Source organism: Mytilus californianus, unplaced genomic scaffold (assembly GCF_021869535.1).
Source record: "Mytilus californianus isolate M0D057914Y unplaced genomic scaffold, xbMytCali1.0.p SCAF_24, whole genome shotgun sequence".
In the NCBI taxonomy this organism is placed as follows: domain Eukaryota; kingdom Metazoa; phylum Mollusca; class Bivalvia; order Mytilida; family Mytilidae; genus Mytilus; species Mytilus californianus.
Window position 1 is genome coordinate 1,002,237 of NW_026262673.1, and position 20,986 is coordinate 1,023,222.

The 20,986-nt window shown below is 34.0% G+C and overlaps 1 protein-coding gene and 1 long non-coding RNA gene across 2 annotated transcripts; both read left to right on the forward strand.

Moving 5' to 3' along the window:
• Nucleotides 1-6,649: 6,649 nt before the first annotated feature.
• On the forward strand, nucleotides 6,650-9,067 carry LOC127732393 (uncharacterized). Its single transcript, XR_007996228.1, has 2 exons — nucleotides 6,650-7,187; nucleotides 8,781-9,067. It is a non-coding gene; the product is annotated as an uncharacterized LOC127732393 (long non-coding RNA).
• A 2,826-nt stretch (nucleotides 9,068-11,893) lies between these two features.
• LOC127732359 (uncharacterized) lies at nucleotides 11,894-18,331 on the forward strand. Its single transcript, XM_052241394.1, has 4 exons — nucleotides 11,894-11,909; nucleotides 15,552-16,054; nucleotides 17,424-17,696; nucleotides 18,314-18,331. The coding sequence occupies exons 1-4, from the start codon at nucleotides 11,894-11,896 to the stop codon at nucleotides 18,329-18,331; spliced, it is 810 nt and encodes a 269-aa protein (XP_052097354.1).
• The last annotated feature ends 2,655 nt before the right edge of the window (nucleotides 18,332-20,986 follow it).

The window sequence follows — 20,986 nt, forward strand, 5'->3', positions numbered from 1 at the left end:
TAGGGAGTTAAAATCTGTTCAAGAACAAATCAGATAAAATGAATGAAAATCTAGATTGTCAAATCGTCTTATTGACTATTCACCTGAAGAAGAATGAGTTAACAAGAATTTTTTCAATCTAGTTTATTAGACAACATCAATGAATACAACATAAAGAAATAGTCATAATTACAGTTCTATTTAAAAACAATTTTCTATTTGAGAAGTATTTTTGACATTTACAATGAACATTGTATGAGAATGGGGACGTTAAATCCGATGCCTCGTGTAAAGAGAGTGCCACGCTCTTTGCACGTAAAGAACCCTTGCAACAACTCTTTGAGGGGTCCGTAGGTGACCTGTTGCAAGGCTAAATTTCTGTCCCTATCCAATATACCCTCATTTCCCGTGGCAGTCTAAATTTCTCCGACCTTAACCCCGGACGCCTCTATTACAGAACCTACCTATTGCATGTATTGTTAATTTGTTCTCGTCCTGAATATGCATGAAATATTTGCCACTGGACGTTAAGTAACCAACAATCAATCAATCAATCAATCAAAATAAGTTGACCCCTGTATATAATTCATCTTTATCACTGAAACAGCGTCATGAAAACTATTCTATATTTTTGCATAAATAACCCTCTATGCAAATTAACAATTTTAAGTTATATTGTCAAAAAACAGCAAGGATTCAGGAGTATGTAACAAATGCTAAATACTATGAAAATAGAAATCAAGGTGGAGAAAGGGAGACATTTATTAACCATTTTAATTTAATTCAATGGTTAAAAATTTATGAAACAGAACGCAAACAGCACAAACTAGAAAACTGTATGCCTTGTAACACCACACATATAGATATTTCTAAAATTCATAAATCTGTCTCAGAGACATCCATTCAAATCTTGAATTTAAGTGAGCAGATAGTAGAAAATGTTTCATCTAAATTACTAACCAGCACAGCAGCAAAAGGTAAAAAGACAGCACAAGCTTTAATTAATGTTTTAAATCCCTTGTTTGAAAACCAGTTCCAAAAATCTTTTGAAAAGTCTGCTGCAGAAGCATTACATTTGTCACCTATTGAAAAATAAGCTGATAAAGTTTAAAAAAGAACTAACTTTACTGAAGAAAAACAAAATCCAAATTATTGAAGCTACAAGTGTCAATGACAGACGTTGAGAATTTCCTAGCACCAGGAAAGTCATTTAAACAGCATGATCGAGAGAGAATGCATCTGTACGAGAGCAAGGCGAATGCTGAGAACGAAACTAAAATAAGATTGGAAAAAGAACAAAAGGGTCAAGTTGTCCATATGAAACACATGGGAACTTTTCCAAGACAAGACTTGCGAAAAAATATGACGTCACAAACAAGATTACAGGAAACAAGCCCCAAAATGCTGGCCAAGTTTTATTTATGTTTGCCAAAGCAAATGGCATAGATATTATGTCTTTTGATAAACATAAAGCAGTCTCAGGCAGGGATATTTTAAGGAGGGTGAGACGCCCAAGAAAAGATAATGAAATAATTATCTATTCCAACACCAAGATCATCAAAAAAATTTAAAGAAGTTATTAAACAAAAACTTGCCGATGGTACAATCTATCTTGGAAACCAAATTGCCCCAAAGACCATTATTTCAAGTTCTATTAGTAAAGAGGGAAATCTGACTGAAAAAAAAGTAATTGTTTACAGTCGAATCATTGGGTTACAACAATCATCTTATGCGAATTATCCCGTCTTCAGAAATCAGGAATTTTGTTAGTACATAATGATGAATACTATGACACTTTGACGGAGGATAAGATAAGACAAAGATTACAATTTCTAGGGGAAGAAACGAACGTCAGCTGTCAAGATATGAGACTTAAGTTAAAAATTATTGAGAGAACCTTCAAGTTAAAAATGTGGCATGATCACTCTGATATTCTAAACCACTCCTATGTCAATTTTATGACCACCATCCTGTATGATGCAGCCAATTTCAAGACAGACAATGAATATCAAACACTGGCAAGGACAACATCAACAACCAATGTGCAGTCAACCCAGTTATACATACACGGGAGATCAGGTAAATTACTAAATATATTATAATAATATCATAACTGAAGTAAGGATTTTTGTTGTTATAATGAAATGCAAACAAATCAAAACATATGAATTACCTTTTTATTATTACAGAATGCTGTACCCATAGTTTCAACATTTTACCTACTATGTCTGTGTTTTGTTCAGACATCGTTGTCAATAAAATGGCATTTGAAGTGGCTGTCGTACAAGTGAGAGGTTAAGCTAGCTATACAACCAGGTTTGATCCAACATTTTCGACCTGAGAAAATGTCTGTACAAAGTCAAGAATATGACAGTTGCTATCCATTCATTTAATGTGTTTGAGCTTTTCATTTTTCCATTTGATTACGGACTTTTCGTTTTGAATTTTCCCCGGAATTCGGTATTATACTTATTATTTTTTTATAATTACTTACAGCTGTATATTAATCATGTAAATGAAAAACAATTTTGTTATAAGGGGTGCGGAATGTTTAATCTTGAATGACAAAGGCAACTTCAGGAAGATTAATGACCATGTACTTATAATCATGAACGGTTAGATTAAGTAAAAAGTATTTAATTGAATCAAACACGGCGTGACTTTTTACCCCAATATATTCAAAGGGTATCTTGTGGTCTTGTGGTACATGTAGTTGACATTATCAAATGTTGGATCCATTGTTTGCTGTCCGTCGTCTGTTTATTCTTTGACCCACACTTGGATTAAGACCAATCATTTTTTTTTTGTGTGTGTGTGGGGGGGGGGGGGGGGGGGGGTTGAGGGTCTAGGAACAAACATTTTTCTTTACTTAAATATATACTAAACTTTTTTTTTAAAGTAACGGCCGAATTTATAACAAAGCATTTACAAAAAAAAATAACGACAACCGCTGAAGTACATGCTATAAAGAAAGCTCTTCACTCCTATCTTTTTTATGCATTATTTGGCTTTCAAATATTTGGTAAACGGACAAAAAGTCATAGGACAAAACGTCACAGGACATAAAGTCACAAATAATTTATTGACAACGGTTTGAATATATAAGAGAAAGCTATTGCAATATTTTATTTTTATTACATTTATTCATTTCTAAGTTTAGGAAATTGTTCATAAGCCTTGATAAATGAAAATTTATTTAATTTTTTATCATGCAAAGGATATATTTCTAGGCACCAAGATTGATTGTTGATTGATTGTTGGTTGCTTAACGTCCAGTGGCAAATATTTCATGCATATTCAGGACGAGAACAAGTTCACAATAAATACAATAGGTAGGTTCTGTAATAGGGGTGTTTGGGATTAAGGTCGGAGAAATTTAGACTGCCACGGGAAATGAGGGTATATTGGATAGGGACAGAAATTTAGCCTTGCAACAGGTCACCTACGGACCCCTCAAAGAGTTGTTGCAAGGGTTCTTAACGTGCAAAGAACGTGGCACTTTCTTTACACGAGGCATCGGATTTAACGTCCCCATTCTAACCGGACGTGGCTGCAAATTTGTACATCCCGCACAGCCAAACGGACGCCCCACTTTAGCACGGGTTTTACTGCCGGTCGGAGGAAGACCAATGGTGACCATACTTCTATTCCCCAGTCACCCTTGGGGGTCTAGGCACCAAGAAGCCATTTAAGTACTAAGCCACTTTGACATTTTGTTTTCATAACAATTATTTGATCATTATTGATATTAATTGAATAAATCTTAATAACAAAGTTGCTTTATAATTGTTTATATGTAAAAGTTCAATAAAAAAACGAAAAAAATATTTTTGAAATTAGTGTTTTCTTGTTCAAAGAAAAAATAATCTCAAAACTGAATTGTGACTTTTTGTCTGTGACTTTTTGTCCTACATTCAAGTAAATCCAGAAAAGCGTTACGGATGCATAAAATTTATAAAGTGTTGTTTTGTGAGGGGATCAAGACGTAGGGATGTGAATGAATGTTTTATGTGGTCCCGCTAACTTGTTTAGCCCCGCCACATTCTGTGTGTGTGTGTGTGCCTGTCCCAAGTCAGGAGCCTGTCATTCAGTGGTTGTCGTTTGTTGATGTGTTACATTGTACATATTTGTTTTTCGTTCATTTTTTGTACATAAACAAGGCCGTTAGTTTTCTCGTTTTAATTGTTTTACATTTGTCATTTCGGGGCGTTTTATAGCTGACTATGCGGTATGGGCTTTGCTAATTGATGAAGGCAATACGGTGACATATAGTTGTTAAGTGCCAATCTGCCTAAGAATCAGGCAGTGGTGAAAACATGACAAACAAAAACCCACTCAAGTTGACATTAAAATATGTTCAAAATGTATAATGGTGAACGAATATAACAATCGTTTCCTTTTCCTGTTCTGGTAATGCATGATATAATTTGGTTGAAGTGCACTAGAAATTAACAATTAAGGGGAGCTAACTCCGTAATTTGCTATCATTCTAACCAAAAGTTATCTACAGATTTCTCGAATTACCAGACATGCAGAAATGAAAGACCTACCATTTCTAACCCAGGATGAGGGGAACTTAAAAAAAATAATATACAATTGCACAAATTTAAAAAAAAAAAGAAGAAGAAAATGACTTCCCAGCTACATGCCAGGGGCTTTTATAGCTTGCTACATACGGAATGGTTTTTGCTTGCTGTACGGTGACCATTATAATGGCTAACTTCTACCTGGAACTATAACACTTACATTATTGTAAAAGTTCCAGCTTCTATACATTATTTGGTTTCCGGTGAAAAGTTGTCTCATTAATCATACCACATCGTCTTATTTGTATGTATATATTTTTTTTCAATTTTCAGAGCCATTCAGATCTTTTCATTTTATAAAACGACAGTCTCTTTCTTTAATATAATCAAATTTTGCAGAAGATCCATTGAAAATATAAGAGTTTTACCAAGTTTCAATTAATCTACCTGTATATTTATATTAGAAACATTTAGGCCTTTTCCTTTTCCCAGTTCACTTCCGAGAACAGTAATAGCCTGGAATAAATTACCGAAATCGACAGTGAAAGCTCCAACTATATGGAAGCTTTCAAGACACTTATTACATAGATGATGGAATGTTTTTATCCTGCACCAACTGTACAGCATGCACCATATATTTTTATCTTTGATCTTTTATTGTAAATAGACATTACCAGCACCTACGTAACGCACAATTATTGAGTACTCATTGCGGAGTTTTTAACTACTATATCAAAGTAGAAGAAGAAGAGTGTTAGATTTAAAGACTTTTTTCTTCTTCAAATAAATATTATAGTTGACAGTGGCGGATCCAGGGGAAAGGGAGGGGGGGGGGGGGGGTCCGGGGGTTGAAACCCCCCCTTTTTTGACGATCAATGCATTTGCATGGGGACATATAGTTGGAACACCCTCTTTATCCTGGGTTAGGAACCCCCCTTTTATAAATGGCTGGATCCGCCCCTGGTTGATATCTGCAGAATTATAGATACAATTCCGGAACATTCAGGCTTTTTTTAGATAGTACCTCCTTTTATCATCTAAAAATATTTTTTTCTCGTTTCAGTCCTAAGTAAAGGCTGGAATCAGAGATTACTTATGAAGATAAATAAATCAAAAAAAATATACAGAATTTCTTGTCTTGATGTCTTTTAATGTTATCGTTTAGGTCAAAGTTTTTTTTATAACAAACATATAATTCTTTAAAACTTGGTTGATTTTTATTAAATGATGAGCCTCGACTTTAAAATAAGAAGGAAATCCATTGAAAAAATAATTCTCAAGTTTAAATAAATCCAACCGTCAGATTGATATCCATTCAAGTCTTTTAATCTCCCCATTCAGGCCTGAGTTGTGGCATCAGAAAAAATAATTTCCCGTCTAGATGAATGGAATTTGATAAATTTTATTTTGTACAAGTTTTTAATTTGAAGTTTATCAATTGAAAAGTGAAAAATATAAATAAAACTACCAACTGTGTAATTTCTGGTCCCTCCAAGTTTACGTAAATTTTAAGCATGTGATGGTTAAATCAATGAAAATTCGAAAATCTTATTTCATCTGGGACTATTATACTAGTAGTGTAATAGTCCCAGATTTCATGTAGGTGAAAATGTTCAAATTTTATTTGAGACAATTATTTTAAAAATATTAGGAAAAAAAAAATCAAAATTGAAAAAATATTTCAAAACAAGAGTAAAATATTTCTAATTCTATCTACATATATGAAGATCATTTCAAATTTAATTAAGAAAATACATATGTTATTGAATAAAACTTAAATTTGAAGGAGTGAAAAAGAAATTGCAATTTAAAAATTGCCCTGTATATTTTCAGGTCCATGCTGGTCTTTAGTGTTACCATTATCGAGTTAACTATAGTTTTAAAAGCTTCTAAATACAAAATGAAATGTGCATAGGAATGTTTTTTGAAATAAATATGGTTAAAATATCATTCCAGAATATGAATATTGCCGTGAAACGTTTTATTGGAGTATATTTGGGTATATTAGGGTAAAAAGTCATTTTGTGATCGTAAGCGGCTGACAAGAACGGAACAAGTTTCAATGAAAAAAGTGATTCAAAATTAAATATATTTATAAAATAAAGTATTGTTGGTGTTAAAATAACATGGAAATGCCTTAAATGGGTCAATATCCCTAATGGACCTTGAGATGAGGAACACAGATTTATGACTCTCATTAAAAAATTAGTCCGCCATACAATTGTGGAAGCTGTGATTTTAAAAATTGACATAAATGAACTAGGACTGGTGTTTTATAGCGCTGATGTGATGTGAAAAAAAGTATAAAAAAATAAACCTGAACAAATAATTACAAAGGATATATTTTTTTATGATTTTTATGGTCAGAATTTTGTGATTATTTCCTGAGGAGAGTGACATTTTTCACTATCTTTCGGGGTTGGGCACTTGACGGGAAAACGAATCACACTTGCCACCCCGAAAATCGCACCACACATGTGCAAGTGTCTCAGCTTCAAAATGAGCCATCATACATATCCAAGTTTACGATATGGCCTGAGCAACAGAAGAAAACGTTAACATTACCGCCTATGGAGAATCTATTACGCATATTGCCCCAAATTGTGGCCTTGAATTTCAAAGGTGATGGAGTGTTTCATGGCTCAGTGACCACAATTTAGGATGATAGCTGCTGAAATCAAGGTCAGTTACACTCTTTTAGTGCTAATTAATCAAAACAATACAAAATGGCTTCCCAAACTTTTGATTTTTATAAAAAATATACTAATTTTTTGTTGTTAAATAGCATTGATGCAGAAAATGGGTCATGTAAAATCTGGACAGGGGCCATTCAGAGGAAAAGAAATTATATTTTAGGGATGCTAAATGTGGCTTATCCAAATGGAAAAAGGACAAAAATGAATGTTGCACGCTTGGCAAAAATGTTACAGTTAAAAACAGTTGACATTGATAGAAATTTAGATGCCTCGCACCTCTGCCATAATGCCTTGTGCGTTAATGCTGACCATATAATTTTTGAGCCCCATGATTTAAATAACCACCGTAAGGTCTGTGTAACTTCACAAAAATGCACCACTCATGAACTGCATGGCACAACATATCCTAACTGCATGTTGCATCTTAAACTGTGGTTTGTTCTATTTTTAATTCTAAAATTTAAGTCTCCGAGGTAACATATTGCACACTTCACTACACATGAATCATTTACTCAAATACAAGTTTCTTACACTGCTAAAAAAATGAAAATGGGATAAAAGCCCTCCCTCTCACCCTCCAAGACACTGAAACAAACATGCATGTTTATATTAACCTGAGGTAACACATTTTACGGCTTGTTTCACGAGTGTTTACCTTTTATTGACATAGGAGGGGGAATAACTCTTGTTGTTTACAAATGTATTTTTAACTGTGTCAGGAAATTGGGACATTCAAACCACATGAACCAACTAAAGACTAAAGTAAGCATGCTTTAAAAGAAATCTTCAATATAAAAACCAAACAAATCAAACAAAAACTACAAAATTATAAAATTAGGATATCAAAAGTAAAATTAAAAGCTAACAGAACTGAAATAGTTGCAAATGGAAATAAATATGGACATGATTTTATTTTATTTTATTTCTTTGTATGTTGTATCAATGAATGTGTGCATGATAGGAAAAATAATTTTTTATGCAATACATGTGTGTTAATTTGCATGTATGATGCTGTGTGTGGTATGTTTCAATGTCAATACACTCTGTAAGATGTGTACAAACTAAATTATGATGTCATAATGCAATGACGTCACAAAAACAATGACGTCACAATGTACTCTTCACCAAAGAAATAACCCATTTTTCCCACTTTCAACACACATACAAAAAAACCTCTAAAATTCTTATTACTTGATGGATTTTGAAAACAAGACTAGTTTTGGAAAGGCCTGTGACTAATCTTTACAGTAATGAACATATATTAGAGATATTTATTCAATAAAAAAAAATATAATAGAAAACAAGACTATCAGGGTGGAAAAATTTCTTAAAACTGATAGTTTTTAAGTGAAAAACACTATATTTACATGATTTATCAACAAAAAATGAGGATTTGTAGAAAGTCTGTAAGGTAGAAGAGGCTTATGAATTGCAGTTATACCAATAAAAGTTAAAACAAATGTTTAAAATGTAAATTTATAACATATGCTTATTGTGTTTTTTTCTTCCTTAAAAAGGACATAGAACAGTTATAAACATTGCTACCTAAAAGTATTAAAATGAGCTTATTTTATTTCAGATATGGCTAAAACTTCACAGAATTGTTCAGAAATGTGTACTAAAGGGATACAAACTGCAATATAAGTGGAATCTGACATTAGCTGATCTAATATGGGTCAATATCCCTAATGGACCTTGAGATGAGGAACACAGATTTATGACTCTCATTAAAAAATTAGTCCGCCATACAATTGTGGAAGCTGTGATTTTAAAAATTGACATAAATGAACTAGGACTGGTGTTTTATAGCGCTGATGTGATGTGAAAAAAAGTATAAAAAAATAAACCTGAACAAATAATTACAAAGGATATATTTTTTAATGATTTTTATGGTCAGAATTTTGTGATTATTTCCTGAGGAGAGTGACATTTTTCACTATCTTTCGGGGTTGGGCACTTGACGGGAAAACGAATCACACTTGCCACCCCGAAAATCGCACCACACATGTGCAAGTGTCTCAGCTTCAAAATGAGCCATCATACATATCCAAGTTTACGATATGGCCTGAGCAACAGAAGAAAACGTTAACATTACCGCCTATGGAGAATCTATTACGCATATTGCCCCAAATGATATTATTATTCAACAATATTATGTGGAAAGTGTTTTTTGAGGTCTATAGGGGTATGTTGGGGTATATTGGGGTAAAAAGTCGCACCCAATCAAACACTGGGTCACTGTGAATGAAAATATTTGGTAGATTTACACGAAGTTCTCACTTTATCCTTAGTTCTATTGTTTTTATTGATTGCAGTTTACCTGAATACAGACTTCCAAAATAAATTTTGAAAGTCCTAAGCTGTCTGCTACAGTAACTGTATAATATTGTCTGTCTGAGATATTTATTTTGTTTCCACAGATTGTCTCACAGTACAGAAACACTATCTTACCATATCGGCACAACAATACGTTCTTACTAGAACTAGGATGACAGCTTAAATGAAAAACAATTTTGTCGTTGTGAGTTCGACGAAAAGCATATCAGCTCAGAGTCATAGAAATTATAAGTACATGGCATATGCACCTCATTGACTTGTATCATGTGTCGTAAAAGTAATTTTAGTATATAGTTATGCAACACGATAGACAACAACGACTCACTAGACAAGGGTTGTGAAATCGATACATTAATAGACCTGGAGATATAAAGGTAGTCTAACTAATTTAGTTAGGGAAGATCTTTGGCTCAATTGGTTAGAGCGCTGCCTTAAGTTCCCGATGGAGGGTTCGAATCCCGCTGGTACCATCTATGGATTTTCACAACATTAACCATAGAATTCACTTGTTTGTTTTCATGTCTTTTGATTGAGTTGAGCCATTTCACTTGATATTTTAGTTTGTCTTTCTGTGTTGTGATGTTACACTATTGTTTCAGGTAAGGATGTAGGTTGGTTCCTATTAAAACTTTTAACCCTGCTGCATTTGTTTGCACCTGTCATAAGTCAGGAACCTGATGTACAGTGGTTGTCGTTTGTGGTTCAAAAATGTTTCTCGTTTTTTATAGTGACAGCAATTTTGCCTTGCAACAGGCCACCTACGGACCCCTCAAAGAGTTGTTGCAAGGGTTCTTAACGTGTAAAGAGCGTGGCACTCTCTTTACACGAGGCATCGGATTTAACGGATCATTCTGACGTGGCTGCAAACTTGATACATCCCGCACAGCCAAACGGACGCCCCACTCTGGCAAGCGTTTTACTGCCGGTCGGAAGGAGACCAAGTGCCCATATTTCTATTCCCCAGTCACCCTTAGGGGAGAGTCGTCCCTATTCGATCCTTGGGATACCTGATATCAGGTATTGGCAGAAACGAGACATAAATCAATAGAACTCAACACTTTATTTACAAATGAACAACATTCAAATAAAACATTATCAAACGATCCTTTGATCTTAAAATCACTATCCCCTCCCTCTTGGTGTCCCATTTTTATATGGAGCAATTCCTTGTAAAATGCATTTCTCCTCCTGTGGTGAATCCCTTTGATTCTGTTGGCTTCCCTTTATTTCCTTTGGGAACCTGTCCCAGTTTCTTTTCTTATCTACTGTTCCCTCTTTCTTTTTCTGGGTGATGGAGCCTTGCTAGGTTGAGGTGTACATGACGTAGCATAGTACACTATACTCTCCTCTAAATCTTCAATTAAATAAATTAAATAAATACATTATATGAATGAGGTTGAAAAAAATAATCAATCATGTCAATTGATATAAAGCTATTAACAGTCTCAGTACTCTCAAATCGTACTTTCTTGTTTGTCTGACTTGTTGATACTATTTGTAATGTTTTTTTGTTATGTAATGTTTGCTTATTCAAGATTATATCTGGTCTTTACACCAGCTTTGATAAGTGTTTGGTATTACTATATATTTTCACTTCTTCGTATTTTGAACATCATAATTATTTATTTTGTAAAAATATTTCCTCTCATTTGAACTGAACATGTATACCTAACAACAAAATTATTTTCATTTACCTGTGTATTGCAACGTAAAGGGGTGTTTGTGTGTAAACTGGTTTTCCTTTCATAATTTGTCTCATGGGATTATACCCCGCTAGCTCAGCCGTTTACGTTACTGGTAGAGAGGGTTCGGCCTGTGCTTTCGCTCCAGGACTTCGGTCAGCATACTGACAATACAAGGAAACAATAAATTCAATAAATGACAGGTATAAGAAACCTAAAAATGAACAGGGATGACGATTTTGCCAAGCAATGTATTTGCTCATATAATAAGTAACCAAAATGCATAAAACAGTCTCATATTTAATAGACAAAGACAATATAAATACTCAAATATCGCGGTATCTCCATGTGAAAGTTTAAATTATTTAGTGTTTCAATACATTTTCGAGCTTCCCCTTTTAGAATAAAACGATGCGGTGAAAAATACCCTTAAAAAGTTAACCAATTCAAGGAAGGGTTTGGCCTTAATGCTATCAAATTGAATAAAATGATAGATACTAGAATTTTAGAGGTGTCCGTTTAATTAAAATATTAAGAGATGTACACTAGTCCGCTTTAACTAAAAAATTATTCAATCAATCAACTTCGTCACGTCTCCCTTTCCGAGATAAAATATATATACCCACTTGTTCCCACCGACTTTGTTAGACTAGAACATGAACCTCGTAATTCCATGACTAGGGAACAAAGTTAGTCCAGTAAAAAAAAAACACATCGCATTAATTCTATTCCCGTTTAATTTTCGGTCCAACCAGAGCAATGTCTGAAACACATTTTTCAATATCATTGACCAGTTCAAGACCTTTATTAAAACATGCGATAATACAAAATTCTATTTCAGAGTAAGGCACGAACAATTCAGAAGATTGACGACCGTTACTCTAAAATATCCCTCGGATTAACCATTCTTCTAAATATCGCTATCAAAATGAATCCCATCTCTTTATAAACCCGAAATCATAAAACATCTAGTAGAGACGGTAAATCACATGGGAGATAACTCCGTTTGACATCGTTTAATATGTCCGGAACTTCTCGGTAATTTTCTTCAACTTCATTTTGAAAAGGGGGAATACACCACGTTGAAATGTGTGCATTTTTATGTTCGGGATCTTTCGGATCGTTAGTATAAATCATTACTGAAAGCGTAAAAATCATCCTTGGGGGCACCAGTTTTGAAAATAAGAAACCACATGTAATTGGAGCGTCAAATTTTTGAAAAACTGAAATACGCAAATGTAAGTATGAAATTATTCAAAATTATTCATTTTTCTATTTATTCACTTTATTTTTTTTATCACTTTAACCCCGTATTTATAATTAAAGTGATATATTTGAAACCTGGTAAAATCAAAAATAATTGCCTCGTTTTCGATTCAATATGGCAGCGCCCAGTTGACAGGAATAACAAAATGTAAACAAAGCTTTTAATAAGGGAAACTTTACCGCTGAGTAACTGATCAGGTGGTGAATGATAACAAATTAAAAAAAAGAAAAAAAGTAACATTATTTAACTATCATATACCTTTTCAAATAATGTGATACTGACCGAATTGAAAAACAAATTGGAAATTTGCATGATAAAGTTATCTGACTTTTGCATGCTAATTGCTATGATTAATAGTATGAATAAGTATGATAATGATGCTATGCCACTGTGTCTTTTCATGGTTATAACATTACCTGTTCAATCATTCTCTCCCCCAAGGGTGACTGGGGAATAGAAGTATGGTCACCATTGGTCTTCCTCCGACCGGCAGTAAAACCCTTGCTAAAGTGGGGGCGTCCGTTTGGCTGTGCGGGATGTACAAATTTGCAGCCACGTCCGGTCAGAATGGGGACGTTAAATCCGATGCCTCGTGTAAAGAGAGTGCCACGCTCTTTGCACGTTAAGAACCCTTGCAACAACTCTTTGAGGGGTCCGTAGGTGACCTGTTGCAAGGCTAAATTTCTGTCCCTATCCAATATACCCTCATTTTCCCGTGGCAGTCTAAATTTCTCCGACCATAATCCCTAATCTATTACAAAACCTACCTATTGTATTTATTGTGAACTTGTTCTCGTCCTGAATATGCATGAAATATTTGCCACTGGACGTTAAGCAACCAACAATCAATCAATCATCAATCATTCTGAAATCCATTTTATTTCAATTGCAGTTTTTAAATATAAATCAATGCAGTCTCCGACTCAAAGTCAAGATTCGACACTGTGAAAAGACACACGTCACAGAGAAGTATTGGAACACAAACTCAAACACAGACCAGAAGTACTCAAACTTGTAATTATCATGTTGAGGAGATACCTGAGATTATTTTAAACGAAGCGGTAAATATAATTGACTATTTTGATTGTGAGATCTGTAGAGATGACCTGAGAGTGACACATCAGTTTCTTAGAGACATTTTGCCTAACAAAATTCTAATTCTAAAAGATCGACTTCTCATATATTTAAAAAAAATATAATTTGTCTAATTGGAAATTTGACCTTACTATTAAATTGTCTGAATATATTAAAAATAAAATATCTAACATACTGAAAGATCACAAGATCGAGGAACATCAATATTTAACGCTGATGAAAGCGTTGAAGAGAGCATGTGGTTTACCGACAAATTATTGAATTCTTTTGCCCTTCCTGTACATATTGTAAATATTTGATTGTTATAATGACTGTAAAAATTTAGATATAATCATTTGAGGAACAAGATGAGTATAACTATAAAATTAGCCATAGACATATTCAATAGAATTAAATTGCAGAATGTTCGATGTCGAAAAAACCCAAATAAATAAAGCAGCCCTGATTTCAAAATTACATCGGTATAAAGAAAAACTTAAAGGAAAACGAGGAAAACAAAAAGAAGAATTTGAAAATGAGGTGTTTTCAATACCGGTGGCTACAAGTACTTCAACTGCATCAAAAGGAAAACTATATAAAGATGAACTTTATTCGTATAAAGAAACATGCACATCTTTAGCTACAGAAATGTCTGAAATACAAAAGAAATCTGTTGAAAAATTAGTTATTATCAAATCTGAACATGCAGTAAAAATAAAAGAAAATGAGTCCAAACACAAACGAGAACTTCTCAGTTTAAAGAAAACGCAATCTGAAGAACTGCGATCACAGACCAAAAGGTTAAGACTAGAAACCAAAAGGGTTTCACAAAAAACATCAAAAGTTACAATGAAAATGAAAAACTGTTAGAACAACTGAAGGTCATAAAAAAATCAAAACAACTTATATTTTATGAAAATATCTTACTACGCCGAAAACTTGAACGATGCAGTATCATTAAAGAAACACAGAAACAAAAAAACTTAAAGAAAACTCTGATTTCAGAAAAGAATAAAGTTTCAAATTGCCTTCGTGAAATTGAAGTGCTAAAACAAAATAATTCAAAACTTTTGTACCAGTTAGAAAAGGAAGAAAGAACAGTCTTAGAACTAAATAATAAATTACAATTGTTAGATCAACCTGATCCATTACTTAATCTTAAAGTACAGTTACAAACTGCGACTGAGGAGAGAGATTATTTACATTCACTGCTATTTGATCATGAGGAAATTATTCTTTTCGATCCTGTCAAAAAGTCCTATACACCAGATACAAGACAGTGCATTATGAATATAACAAATTTCAATGTGTCTTCCAATAATGTTGGGGACTCGGTGGCCGAGTGGTCTAAGTAGTAACTACTGTTATCACTAGCCAGTTAACACTGAGGTTGTGAGTTCGAACCCCGCTCGTGCGGGTGCACTCGTCTCCAATCTTTATTGACTAGGATTGTCAGTTTTCCTATCGAAGGTCGGTGGTTTTCTCCGGGCACTCCGGCTTCCCCCACCAATAAAAACTGGCCGCCACGAAATAGCCCAAAAGCGGTGCTTAAAAGTGGCGTTAAAACACCAAAAATCAAATCAAAATCAAATCGAACCCCGCTCGTGCGGATGCACTCGACTGCAATCTTAATTGACTAGGATTGTCAGTTTTCCTATCGAAGGTCGGTGGTTTTCTCCGGGCACTCCGGCTTCCTCCACCAATAAAAACTGGCCGCCACGAAATAGCCCAAAAGCGGTGCTTAAAAGTGGTGTTAAAACACCAAAAATCAAATCAAAATCAAATCGAACCCCGCTCGTGCGGGTGCACTCGACTGCAATCTTAATTGACTAGGATTGTCAGTTTTCCTATCGAAGGTCGGTGGTTTTCTCCGGGCACTCCGGCTTCCTCCACCAATAAAAACTGGCCGCCACGAAATAGCCCAAAAGCGGTGCTTAAAAGTGGCGTTAAAACACCAAAAATCAAATCAAATCCAATAATGTTGGGCCAGTTATTAAGGAGGTCCTTAAACTTGCCAATAGAACACCGAATGCTGTACCTACAAGAACAGTTGACAATATCATCGTTGAAAAAATTGCTATTGGTCAAAAACAACTTGAATTAACAGTTGGTGCACAGCAGGATACATGTTTGTATGGGGACGAGACACGGAAATTTGGTAAAACATACCAGACATTTTTATTAAGTGATGATAACAAACAAGTGTACTTTTTAGGACTCCGGGATATGCATGATAAGGCTGCCAGCACAACTTTGGATATGTTTGCAAATATTTTAGATGACATATCAGACATTTGTGAAACGTATAGAAACAATGACATAACATCACATGGACATAGTATACTTTCAAACATCAGAAATTTTATGTCTGACAGGGCCCAGACAAATATAGCATTCACAGAACTGTTACAAAATTATCGAACAGAGATAATGCCTACATTTTTACAAAATTGGAATGAATTGACAATTGGAGAACAAACCTCTACAGTTAAAGTAAACAATTTTTTTTGTGGTCTCCATTTATTGGTTAATTTTGCAGAATGTTTGTCGCCCATACTTTTACAATTTGAAAGGATGCAAGAAAAAGAAACGGTTATTCCAGAAACATCTGATGATGATGACAGACCTGATATACAAATATATGCCTTTGATGCAAAAACAATATCTTTCTTACGTTTCTGTGGGAAATGTTTTGGACGAGGAGTTGATGAAAAGAGTGGCTGCTATAGCGCATTTAAAACATATTGTCAAAGAGAAAATGAAAATGTCATGTTTGTAGATTTTAGGGGAAACAGGTTCAATATAATCTTTCTTATGGGACAAATTGCCTTCTATCAGCACGAAAGAATTAAAGCATTTTTTGAAATTGTACACGGAGCTAACAATAAACTTCATAAGTTAACCTTACAACTTGTTAAAAAACAGTATATTTTGGCTTGTTGTAAAGTACATGGTCTGATTTCAAAATTGATAACTGCACCTTTATGGAGGCTCATAGAAAGTAACATGCATGTGTTAGATATGAATACCAACTACCTTTCACTGTTAACATATTTAGACAGAATGAGTAAGGACTCCACAGATTTCATTACTGGCGAATAATTTCCTTTCCCAAAGGAACTTGTAGAAAAGAACAAGATGTTGGAAAAGCTAGTGCAAGCCAATGAAGGAATAGATGACAAAGCATGTGCATTTGCACAACTTGCTTTCAAAGGACTGCATCAAGTCTTGGCTAAAGCAATGATTTATATTGAAGGAGCAATTGCCAGGAGGAGCATACTTCAGCCCTACAGAAGACATCAGAGATCAGACAAAAACAGTAATACCTCACAACAAAATACCAGAGCGTGTTTTTGGTATACTTGACTTCTTCTTGCGACACAGGCCAAACGCATCAACAATTTGTAACGAGGCCTTCCTGATGTTTGTTTTTAATAAAACTTCTGATTGGTTAGAGGTGTTACCTGTTGATGAAAGGAACAGAATATTAGAAGATAGTATTAAGGAAGGTAGGCAAATAAGGACAAAATATCAGGAGCGACTGAAAGAAATTGAAAACAAACGTAAAGAAAAACTAAGAGAAAAACAAATTGCCTTGGAGAGAAAACAAAAAGCTGCAATAAAAACTAAATCTAAGCATACAAGTGATGTAATTTACTATGGTTTGTGGCAAAGACCAGATGAAGTTGATGATATACTAAATGAAATAACATCGGTTACAGAGAAAAGGAAAGCCTTGATATCTCAAATAAGATTCAGGCAGAAAGTCCTGAAACAAGTTGTAGTGGATAAGAAATTGTATTTTGTCTCCGAGAAAGGTAAAGCGTTATCACTTGAGAAACTGAAGAGTAATGTAATAAAGTTGATAGTGGCTGCCACTGAAGGTCCATCTGAGGAGAGAGTTGCTAGAGATGTTCCATTATTTGTTGGAAAAAAAGTTCTTCATACATTTAAGGAAGGAAAATGGAATGGTAGAGTTTTAAGTGTCGTAAAAGGATTCCCAGAATTTTATAACATTGTTTATGATTGTGACCTCGATGAATCAACTGCAACTATTAGCAGTGCCACAGCCATTTATACCTACAAACTGAAGCAAGAGTACAGAGATGGCAATCTGGAAATTCTTCCTGAGGCGGTGAGACAACTGTTCCAGTTCCGTTTTGTTACTGTTCCAGCTTTGTTACGTTACTGTTTTTGTTTTGTTATTGTTCCGGTTCTGTTACAATTCCAAATCTATTATGACACTGACATTGATTTGCATGAATTGTTCAAAGAATTATCTTGTTTTCTTGTTTTCTGAAAATATGGTAAATGCACTCTTACAAATGTTGATATCTTATGATTTTTTAACTTTGTTGTTTGTTACATTATTACTAATACATTATAACTAACACTTCAACATAGTAATGACTAATGATTGGTTATAATTATTCAAATGAAAAGTGTATTTTAAAGATTATTTTTTCAATTCCTTAAAAAAACATTTGAGTGTGAAAAAAAATGACAACTATCATTATTTAGGATCAATACCTGACATTTAAATTTTCAATTTTATTCATTATTTTTAATTTTTCATAACATTATAATGTTGTTTTGAGAACCCTAAGTATGAGTTATAACAAATTCATATTCAATAACACTTGCATTTCATTGATCAAACAAAACAAAAATATAAGAATTCCTTTATTTCACATATTTGCATGATAATAATATTTGCTTAATTTTCATGTTATTTTTCTTTTTTATTTTCAGGATATCACACAGAATTGAGGAATATTGCCAGAAGTAGTTCATACTCAGACTAAGACATGTACATAGGAATAAATCTAACATTCAATTGTGAATTTCGTTGCAGTTCAAAATTTTCTGGACATTTTAGTGACATTTAAGTGTGAAATTTTGACAAATTAAAAAACGAGAGTTATCTTTTCTTTGATTTTGTTCAATTTAAGACATTTACATTGCTGTTTTTATATATTTTATGTTAAAAACTTTGGCACAGGTCCCCATACATTAAGTTGAAACAGTTGATGTACATTAAAAAGGTAATATTTAATTTTCAAGATTTATTTTAATGATAAGCAGACCTTAACATTTTTTGCACGAAAAAAAGGGGAATTTACGATGACCCATAAATGTTACAATACCCCCTACCCAGAAAAACAAATCGTCCTCGATTTGACAACAAAGTAAGACAATTTAAAGTACAAGACATGGTTGTCTTAAAAGAGATGAAAATGTGCATTGTATATAATTTAAAAGTCCAAGAAGGTCCATACGGTGATGAAGGTCCTGAGTCCATACGGTGATGAAGGTCCATACGGTGATGAAGGTCCAAACGGTGATGAAGGTCCACAATGTTCATTGATAAAGGTAATTTCTTCATAAGTTTCTGTTGCTGATTGTGTACACTTGCAATATCTATATCTGATCCACTAGCACCAAGTAACAATGATACAAGGACATATTTCCTTTCTTTTATCCTATCAAAGACATTGAAATCAGCCATTGTATTCATATCTTTATACAGAAGAGTTTGAGGATCTGCATCTTTTGAAGTTGCATGAGATACATGATTCCCAAGGCAATATGACAATAATGACAAATCATTACCAGAGAGTTCGTTCATCAGACAAAATATCAATCTTTGGGATATTTGAGGTATATCTTAAAAATTTATTGATTTGTTTCAATATAAAAGACTCATTGAAACTAAAATAATTTTCACTGCTTTCCTTTGTTCTATCAGTATCTTCAGAATCAAATGTCTTATCAGTAGGACCATATATATTTGGTTGACATCCTTCACTAGTACCTGCTTCAGTGCTATCCATTTTTGGCTTTTTGGACCCAATATCACCCTTTTCTAATGACGACTTTCTCTTCGGGCGGCCTTGCAATGTTACCTTGTTTGAACATAAGGAGCAATCATCACAATGCAACTCATAAAAGATTGGTGTTTCCAGACGACTTATATAAGAGCTTTCAGCACATTTCCCTGCCCTTAATCTATAGAACTCCCGAGCATCAGTCTTACATATACGAGCTGGAAACATTTCATTTACTTCATCATCAACGCAAATACCCTTAGACTTAAGAATATCTTCCTTAAACAGATTTTTAGGATAAGTCTGATAATTTTTCAATTATTTTCCACATAATCTACAAATGCCTTGTAATCTTGAGGTATGCAAGGGATCATACATAGCCTTTACTTCATTATAAGAACATTGGGCTTCTAAGGTGTGTACAGGATCACAAGATCCTTTCCCTTCCACATCTGAAAATTGACCAGAATTACCTACAATGAAATACCCATTCACAATTTATTGACTGGTTACTGATAGGTGATAAACGCCACTTTTAGCGCTTTATGCTATCAAGTATGAGGCCTAGGGAATCTGTTATGCCCTCAAGGAACCACCAATCAGAACAAATACATACAATCCACAAGAATTAAGATTAAATTCAAACCACATCTGCCACATGCAAAGGTTTAAACTCAAAATCTTGGCAATGAGAGGCTAGAGATACAGTAGCTATCCTACATTATTATATATATATATTCAGACCTTTGGTCGAGTATGGTTCAGACTGAAAAAAATAGGTCGAGAGCTGGTCAAGTATTGGTCGAGTACAGGTCGAGAATGGGTTAAGACTGTTTCAGACTGGTCGAGTAATAGTTCAGACTAATTTCAATAGCAAATATAAGGGTTAAGTACAAATCAGTACAGACGAGTATGGTTAAGACTGGGTCGAGTAATATTAAGTAAAATTCAGGCCAAATTAGACTGGTCGAGTAAAAATCAGTACAGTCGAGTACAGATATAGGCCACTTCAGACTTCTACTGGTTTTTAGTGTAATCAGTGAATACTCAGCCACCAAGGTCCCATCAAACAAATGTCTTATTTAGCTCTTAGGATTCCAAGTATGTGTCTCTAGTACAAAATACTTTCTTACAGTATAAATTTTATTGCCACTCAGTTTGGGTAAATTTTATATTGTAAGAGAGAATAATTGCAATGAGTGGGGCAGCAACATTTGTCTTAAAGGAGCAAGCAAAGATACATCTAATATTTATTTTTCAAGCTAACCATTCATTTTATCTACATGTTTGTGTAGGTTGGGTAGGTAAGGTAAGAAAAACTGAGGAATTCTGGAACCAACCCAATGTTCTGGATCGCGTCAATAGAAGTATTAAAATAATTTCTTTAAATCGAAAGCAATAAAATTTTCACACTCGGCTGGATTTTCAACGGTAGGTTGGTAAACTGCAAACAAACAATATTTTAATAAAATAAAAACTTTGTTAACAGAACGTCCCTTAATTTTTATGCAGTCAGGAGTACGTACAGCTCACTCTGCTCAGAATTTGAATTGCGAATAAATATTTGACACATTATAGTGCAGCTTGTAAGCCTCCA